At 45.8% G+C, this 9,412-nt stretch overlaps 1 protein-coding gene across 1 annotated transcript; it reads right to left on the minus strand.

Annotated features, from left to right (window-relative positions):
- Positions 1 to 306: 306 nt before the first annotated feature.
- Positions 307 to 1,768, minus strand: pou4f2 (POU class 4 homeobox 2; the record flags this gene model as incomplete). Its single annotated transcript, XM_083656299.1, has 2 exons — positions 307 to 1,242; positions 1,568 to 1,768. The coding sequence occupies 2 exons, from the start codon at positions 1,766 to 1,768 to the stop codon at positions 307 to 309; spliced, it is 1,137 nt and encodes a 378-aa protein (XP_083512425.1).
- Positions 1,769 to 9,412: the final 7,644 nt, after the last annotated feature.

Raw genomic sequence — 9,412 nt, forward strand, 5'->3', positions numbered from 1 at the left:
AATTAAAGCATTTAGAGTCCTGCTAACTCATACTGCGTTGACATTAAAAAGGTGTTAGCATAGTAAGTGTGGAACAGTGTCTTACTTGCTCTGTCAAACGATGCTTTACTTGACTCCACATCTCCCCCCTCAGCGAGTAAAGACGTGACAGTGGGTCTGGAGTTTTTCAGTCATTTTCAATGTTATGAGTCTTTCGGAGTTCAAAGCACAAAGTCATCGATGATTGAAAAAAGTGTGAGATAAGAAATATGATACAAATCGTCCCTAAACAGTTCCAAGTCTTTCGTGGACGGTGCTTTAGAGCGATTAGACGCATGCAGAGTATTTCATTCGTTTCTGTTTCTGTCGCTGGTTGCAAAACCAGACCCGCACCACGTTCTTTTTCAGGTCCAGCTTCTCTGCGATCGCTGCGATTTTCTCCGAGGAGGGCCGCGGCTGAATGGCGAAATAGGCCTCGAGTGATCTCTTCTCTGGCGCAGCTATCGACGTGCGCTTCCTCTTTTTCTCCGCACCGTTGAACAACTCGGGTTTATTAAGTTTCTCCCTGTGTGATTTCTCCGCTTCTTCCAGCCACGCTTGCAGGATGGGCTTCAAAGCGATCATGTTGTTGTGAGACAGCGTGAGGGACTCGAACCGGCAGATGGTGCTCTGGCTGAGGGAGCCCACCCCTGGAATCTTCAGGTTGGCCAAAGCTCCCCCTACATCCGCCTGGGTAACCCCGAGTTTGATCCGTCTCTGCTTAAACCTCTCCGCGAAGGCTTCCAAGTCCCTCGGATCGGCGTCCACGTCGCTCATGCAGCCCATGTGCGATGGTAGCCCGTGGACATGAGCCATGTTGATGGCCGCCTGGTGCATATGGTTCATGCCCGCCATGTGGGCAGGGTGCGCAGGCGTGGACACCACCGAGCCATCCGGCCCTGCCATGGCTCCCAGCGACAGACCCGGGGTGATGTGGTCTAGAAGGTCCCCTTCCAGCGCCTGGTGGGGCTGGTGGTGGTGGTGATGGTGGTGGTGATGGTGGTGGCCCAGGGCGGACGGGTGGGAGATAGGCACCGAGGAGTTGGAAGAGGACGAGGTGCAGGGGAGAGTGTTCATGGTGTGGTAGGTGGCGTCCGGCTTGAAGGGGCTGTGATGTGGAGGGTGCGGGTGGTGGTGGCTCTTGTTCTGCGAGACTATATCCACCGCCGCTAGAGCTTCAGCCCGGGCCAACAAACTCTCATCCAAGCCTCCGAATATATTGCTCTGCAATTGCAAATAGAATGCACACATAACTGTCAGCAGGGAATTCTCCCTCCACTCCTCGGTTTAAAACATTTCCAGAATGTGAAAAAAAGAAAACCTAAAAAAATGGAGCACACACAAAACAAGACACATGCAACATCCCAGGTCATAAAAATTAATACGATAGGCAAAGCCGACTGAATGCATAAGTTGGAGGGAGAAAAAACATGGAGGTGTTGGGTGATTTGCTGTGCAGACATGAAAAAAACATCAAGCAGGAGAGGAAAAAAAAAGTGGGCTGTCAAAACGTGCCTTTAAGCGCTTGGTGATTATGCAGAATACGTACCGGTGGGTTTGGGAGACACGCTCGGCGCATCGCCTCCGAGCTGCCGCCGCCGCCGCTGCTGATGATGGTGCCTGTGTGGCGGGAGGACGAGCAGGAGGAAGGCGCGCTGGACGAGGAGGAATGCAAGGAGTACTTGGGTTCGGGCAAGCTGCTGTGCGCCATGGCGAAATGCTGCTTGCTGTTCAGAGACATCATCATCATATTTGCGGGCGTCCGAGCCTCGTGCAAGTTCCTTATAATAAGTGAAGACTCCGCCTCCTCGGGTCGAGAGTTGAAGCCCAATTGCTTCACAGGAATCTCAAGAAGTGCACTGTCGAATAAAGTGGAAACGGAGAGAGGATCTTCCAAGTCTGAAGTTATCAGCAGCTCTATGTTGCTGTTAGCAGCGGAGGTATGGCGGTGTCGCGTCTGTTTTGCAAGTGAGATATCGCAGGAGCCAACGAGCCCATGCAACCGATGCCTCCCACCGTTACCTGTTTTCCTTTGTGGACTTGTGTGGCGCAATTGTTCAAAAAATAACCTCTGTTTTTTCCTCGCCTCCAATTTTCACCTTTGATCAAATATAGCCTATTTCTTTCTTCTTTTTTTTGCTGTGGATATTTTTTTGCAAAGATCCTCAGACGACGCCAGAAAACGAAACGCTACAAAAAAGTTTTCTTGATTTCCAAAATATTGCAAGTGCAAATCTGTTGCCGTGTTCGTTGAGCTGTCTGCTTTTTTGTCAAAAGTTTCCGTCTTGAAATGACCGTAATTGAGAGGTAGTGACAGTCTCTGTACCTCCTCGACTACGTTGAATGCTGCGGGGACTCGAACTGCCTCTGCTCTGAGGCGAAGGGCAGGCTGAGTCTCTCTCCGCCTCTCTCTCTCTCTCTCTCTCTCTCTCTCTCTCTCTCTCTCTCTCTCTCTCTCTCTCACACACACACACACACACACACACACACACACACACACACACACACACACACACACACACACACACACACACACACACACACACACACACACGCCCTCTCTATACCGCTCTCAGTCTCTCACCCTCACACTCTTTTCAGCTGTACCTGAAAAACCCTTTCATGATTTATTATTCTTCATTAGCCACACCACTACCACCGCCGCTGGGGACTCTGCGCATGGGCAGTCTGCGACAAGGCATTTATTTCAAATGACTGTATCCCTCTCGCTCCTCTCCAAGTTTTGGATCCCGATTTATTATTGGCTACCTGAAATTATTTTGCTAATAAACACTGAAACCAGAGTTCAAGGAGCATAGGCTAATGTCAGCTAGACAATAGGGTCCCATAGGGAGGATAGAAAAATGTAAAAGCAATGTAAAATGTCCAGAGAAGACTACTGGAGCTGTCCATGGTACTGTAATCACTATAGCCTACCATGGACAGCTCCAGTTCACCCGTTTACTGTGGGACCAAACATAAAATAATTAAATCAAAGTGAAAATCCTAACAGTTAATAATACGGTATTTTTTTTCCATTATAGCTCAGGGAAAATTGAAGGTAGCAAATAAAAACATATAGGCTATTATTGTAATTTAATTTAAGGTGTATAAGTTCTGCATTATAAGACATGGTGCGTTTTTCTTTAGCATAGCCTATAGTCACTTGACTGTATTTATATTGAAAATAATGATGTAAAATAGAGAAGAACAACTCTGTGTGATTATATTGGCGTATTTTTGTCCATGCATATTCTTCATGGAAAATGGCCTTTTATATGAAATTACTTTATTAATGACGACAGAAAGTGTATTTTAAGAACATCCTTGGCAGTATAGGGTATTTAATTGCAAAGCTATATACTTGTCATAGCAGGCTATTATCTTATCTTTATTCTAATTAAGCCTCTTCATCGGTAACATAATTAAAACATTTAATCATGCTGTAATTAACAAGGGCTGTCTAATTTGTTTAATATGGCCACGTCCATAGGATGGGTTAATTGTTATGATGTAACTAAGCTTTCTGAACAGTATAGACTGCGAAATTATTCTTAGGCTATAGAAAACATCACTTGGATCTTTTTTCTGTGTAGCTCTATAATTACAACACGCACGCACGCACGCACGCACGCACGCACACACACACACACACACACACACACACACACACACACACACACACACACACACACACACACACACACACACACATTCAAACAATGAGATCTGACATTTTATAGCCCATGAAACAATGATCAATTTAGACTATTTGATAGCCAGTATTAATCTATCCTCCTTTCTCCTTAAATGAGTCATAACCTCTTCATCAAAATTGACAATGGTAGGCTATGATTTCATATCAAATTCCTGCCGTTTCTCTCGAGATTATTAAGCAGTGTTATACACGGTGTGACGGTGTGTGTCCATATAGCCTACCGCTTCAGTAAAAGTCTGTGAGCATTTCAGCAGAGGCTACAGCGGTATTAATGCAAACAACAGGAGGAGGGTGACGCTATGCACTCTTCTGAACACGGCGGGTCTTTGTAAGCGCGACCGCGACGAGATGTCAATCCCAGTCACCCCCCCCCCCCCCTCCGTTTTGCTACGGTTGCGACAAAGCTGTTGGTGTTTCTGCACAACACTAGCCATCCTGCAGGAGGGCCATGCACCTCTAGACATGATCAGCAGACAGAGATCAGGCTCAGGAGACATCAAGGGGCAATCAGTGTGTCTCCTCTCATATACCGAGACTGATTTATGATGAAACTTTAAAGAAATCATTTATATTTCACCACCTCTAAATCGGCGTATGAAATTTTCATCGACAATGAAACACACAAAAAAGTATATCTTAAGTCAAATAAATCATGCGAGCAGCTGCTCCCAAGCAATTGGCTTTGATGCATTTTGAACACTTCGTCTGTGTTAACTTGCGTACGCTGTCGCTACATCGTGTGCCAAAAGCTTGCTTTGAGGCAGGGCATGTCAGGCTATTTAACAGAACCTTTGAGGGAAGCAGAAACACAATTTTGATTAAAGTCTCTGTTGTTCTGCAGGGAGGGATAACTAACTTATTTGGTTTATTGTGGTGAATATAGAAAATAATGGATGGCGACATATCATGTGTGAGAGTCATAGGCTACATACAGTATGGCTAATGGTCCTAATCCAAGCCTAAAGCAAAATACCTAATTGGTGACACTTTACAGTGTCACCAAATTAATTTAGTTAGTTAATGCTGTTCATGTTAACTGATTCATGCATATTAGTTTAGAGTTCGTTTATAGGGTGCGGTTATAATGATTGGGGTCAGCGTTAGTTAATGGTTAGGGTTAGAGTTAATACATTAACTATAAGTGTTAATGCTTATTAAGCATTAATTAATGCTTATTACTGCTTATTAATTTAGTGACCCTTATTGTAAAGTGTTAACACTTAATTAATTTCAAATGACCCACACTTGTAAAATAAACTAAAATATGTAATTGAAAACTCACGAAAAGACTGAATGAAGTCAAATACACTGATTCCAAATCTACAAGAATGATATTAGGAAACAAATATGATAAATGAGTGAACATATAGAAGGCCTCTAAATAAGCGATGCATTATCTTGCACTATTTGGGGTTGGGCTTGTTTTGATTGTGCCAAATGTTGCATTTTACTGCTCCTGCAGTTTTAAAGATGTTTGTGCCTCAATTTGTATCACAATGCTGATGCACTAATTGGAGGGAATGTTCCCATCCTTGCAGAAAGACATGCTTCAACGCCTCACCTTTAAAAAACACAAACTCTCCGTGGAATTCCACAAAAGAAGCTCTCTATATCACTTCAAGGAGCTTGACAAAAACCTGCACTGTCTAAAAATAAAAGTAAGGGTAAAAGAGGGAGCACATGCAGCAAGGCTTGATACAACTCAGGTGACGTGTTTGCTTTTTCTTTTTTTGTCTTGTGTTCTTCCCCCTGTCTCTTACTTACATCCGAATCAAGGCCTGCTGCCGAGGTGTCTGTGTGCTTTACACAAAGACATACTCTCCTCAGTCTCCCTCAGGAGCTCTCCACGTTAACAATCCCAATTACACCGAGACCACCAGAGACAGCTGTTTTTATTACAGAGCCGCTCCTTTGTGCCGCCAACAAGGTATCTGCTGCTCCGCTGGCAGACTGAACACAGAGAGAACACTCCACACTGAGACAGAGAGGAGAGGAGAGGAGAGGAGAGGAGAGGAGAGGAGAGGAGAGGAGAGGAGAGGAGAGGAGAGGAGAGGGGGCGAGAGGAGGAGAGGAGAGCAGGGGAGAGGAGAGCATGGGAGAGGAGAGGAGAGGAGAGGAGAGGAGAGGAGAGGAGAGGAGAGGAGGGGAGAGGAGAGGAGAGGAGAGGAGAGGAGAGGAGGGGAGAGGAGAGCAGGGGAGAGGAGAGGAGAGGAGAGGGGGCGAGAGGAGGAGAGGAGAGGAGAGCATGGGAGAGGAGAGGAGAGGAGAGGAGAGGAGAGGAGAGGAGAGGAGAGGAGAGGAGAGGAGAGGAGAGGAGAGGAGAGGGGGCGAGAGGAGGAGAGGAGAGCAGGGGAGAGGAGAGCATGGGAGAGGAGAGGAGAGGAGAGGAGATGAGAGGAGAGGAGAGGAGAGGGGGCGAGAGGAGGAGAGGAGAGCAGGAGAGAGTAGAGCTGGGAGAGGAGAGAGAGGAGACGAGGGGAAGAGAGGAGGGGAGAGCAGGGGAGAGGAGATGAGAGGGGAGTGGAGAGGAGAATAGTGCATGGAGAGAGCAGAGGAGATGAGAAGAGAGCAGGAGAGAGGAGAGGAGAAGAGAGGAGCGGAGATGAGAAGAGACCAGGAGAGAGGAGAGGAAAGGAGATGAGAGGAGAAGAGGAGCAGGAGATGAGAAGAGAGCAGGAGAGAGGAGAGGAGATGAGAAGAGAGGAGATGAGAGGAGAAGAGAGCAGGAGAGAGGAGAGGAGAAGAGAAGAGAAGAGAGGAGATGAGAGGAGAAGAGAAGAGAGGCGAGGAGATGAGAGGAGACGAAGAGACGAGTGTGAGGTCTCTTGGCTGCTCACAGTGGTGATGCCTTTATTCACAGGCAGCTTCCCCCTCCCTCCTCTGATCTGGTGGAGCTCTCTACATGTAGGAGCAGAAGGTCAATGCTTGTTGGGAGAGGCTCTACAAAGAGATCTAACTCAAGGCAACAGAGAAATCACACAAAGAGGAGGTTCCCAGCCCCTAACTGCAGCGCTTTACTTATTCATCTGCTTTACCTGGGAAATGTGACAGGTTCCACAAGCAACAGTCTGGCTTTAATGTGTTGTTTAAATGCACACACCAAAAGGTAGAAGCCTCCAGGAGTTCCTAAATGTCACATGCTGTACAGTAGCTCCCTCAGAGCGAGTAAGTGACTCACCACTTGAGATAATGAAAGGGATTAAACATTTTTTTACTTGAATTGCAGCTCCACTGCTATACTCACTGATAGGTTTCCATTTGATCTCTGCATGGGGCCAAATATAGCATTTTATGGTGAACACATATAGCAATTCGTATACCTTTATTTTGCTAATAAACACACATGGATTCGAAAAATAATATCCATGTGATACTCTGAGTCGGTGCCTTTCGCGTCTTTATCTCGTTTTTTTGTACTTGTTGAGAGTAACTTGGCTGCACATAGTCCAGAGAGCAGTGGGGTCAAGGTCAAGTTCAACACAGCCAGTGTGACAGTGGAAAACATTAGGACATAATCGATCTGTTCTCAGGGTCAAGCAATATCATGGGCTACTAAAAGGAACCACGATAAGTTTGTAAAAGTCATATCTTAGCATCTTATTTGACTGTACCCCACTGGAGATATAGGATGCCTCAAGTTTTCTCCATTTTACTGTATTATAGCAAATACGTTTGTTAGTCACCAGCAGCAAGTCTCACCAAGCCATTCAATCATGGTCTAGTCGTGGACCCAACCTGCAGGCCAGGGCTGATTAGAGTCCCTGAGAGTGAGGTGAGCCATGAGGTCAGCAAAACAAATAACACCACCACCAATTTCCCTATTACGTAGCAGCACCATCCTGTGGGGGAGGCTTTAGATTGTGACCGAGCCCGGCCTATAGGCTGCAGGGCAGCGGATGATAAGGTCAAGCCTCATAATGATGTCACATACCTTTAGGTACTGCAGATCAATATCGAGAGAGGCGCGCCATACCTGACAGCCAGTCAAATAATGCCTGCCTGGCAAAGAAAAAGAGAAGAAAAATCCTGCCTTTGAAATTGTCTCTTCTGATAAAATGAGATCCATTCACTCACAATGCTTTTGGCAAGGATCATATTGGTGGAAACCTTAGTGGTCTTTGGGAGCATTCTGGTCATTGGTAAATTTGCTAACAAAGTATCCTACAATTTCCACTGAATTGTATTCATATGACTGAGCTGGTCTGAATGATGGAAATATAGTTTGAAATGTAGCCATGCTGCAACCTGTGAATTACTCTGAATCAGTGGTTCTCAAAGTGGGGTCTGGGGGGACCCCCAGCGTCCTTGAAGGGGTCCCAGGGGGTGCCCAGCAAAAAGGGCAATACTTTATTTTCACTACAATTCCACCCATAAGTAACACAATGACAGAATGTATGACTATTTTGGTCATGGGTTTCATACACTTTCTGTAATAAAACATCTAAAAGCAAAAATCGTATCAGACAGAATCTTATCAAATGGGGGTCTGTGGTCTAATTTGTGTGAGTTTAGGGGTCCTTGAATTGGAAAAACGTGGAGAAGCACCGCTCTAAATTGCGTGCATTTGATATGTGTTGATGCACATGATTCTGCAGCATCGCGCGCTTGAGGTGACGGAAATTCTTTTGAGGAAACCTGACCTCGCATGACAACGGATGTGACGGTGAGGAAGACAGTGCTCGAGGAACACAGCGCGCATGTGACTATAAAGAATGTGTATGTCAAGTGCTATACAAGTGATTAATGTAGGAGGATGATTGCGGAATTCTGTCCAACCTGGTTGAACATCGCTGCTACCTCTCTCATTAGTTTGACTGTCCCGTGTGGTAATATATGGCTTGTCACAGGGTTGTCTAATGGTTGATGCTAATTGACCCCCTTTCCCCCTTTCTTCTGCACAAATGAAAAGATTTCCTCCACCCTGTGATGGAGCGTGTCACAATCTGATCCGACAAATTAAAAAGCTCTCTGCTGTCACACTGTCATCATTCCAAGCCCTCGCCTCATCAGCTATAATGATCATTTTTCTTCATTGAAACCGCCGTGCTGCACTGCCAAACATAATATTTAAGGGCCTCACTGCAGCCGTTGGTGTGTGTGTGTTTGTGTGTGTGTGTGTGTGTGTGTGTGTGTGTGTTTGTGACAGCTGAATGTCTAACCTCTGTGAAATCTTCAATTGTTTTTCTTGCACCGTGAATCTGTAAGCATGAATATATATTTTGTTCCTGTCCAAGAGTGAAGTAGTTGCTTTATCTTCTCCTTTAAATTTGGGTTCTATGACTTAACAGTCATGTCCCTAAAAATCTCCGGTGGGCAATTCATTTGACCGTGTACATTTGTTATATACCATGGTCTGGGTGAATACTCGATTCTGATTGGCTGCAGGGTGCCCATTATTTTGTGATAATGTACACGAGCTAAGTAGTTCCAGTCAAATGGACTGTTCACCGTTCATATCAATGCGCCATGGTCTCAACAGAGCCGTTTGAGCTCTATACCACCGTTAAGACGAGCTGAACCCAAGTGGCGCGAGGCTCGGAGACGTGTCAGATTGAAAACCATCTGAAAACAAATCTTGCCTGAGATGACAGAGGGTTGAGAGGGGGGCCATAGTGTCGATGATTTGATTTGACAATTCTGGGGACTGGAACTGGACTTTGGCATTGGCCAATCCTG

The sequence above is a fragment of the Poromitra crassiceps genome, assembly GCF_964638095.1.
Source record: "Poromitra crassiceps genome assembly, chromosome: 19".
NCBI classification, from domain to species: Eukaryota; Metazoa; Chordata; class Actinopteri; order Beryciformes; family Melamphaidae; genus Poromitra; species Poromitra crassiceps.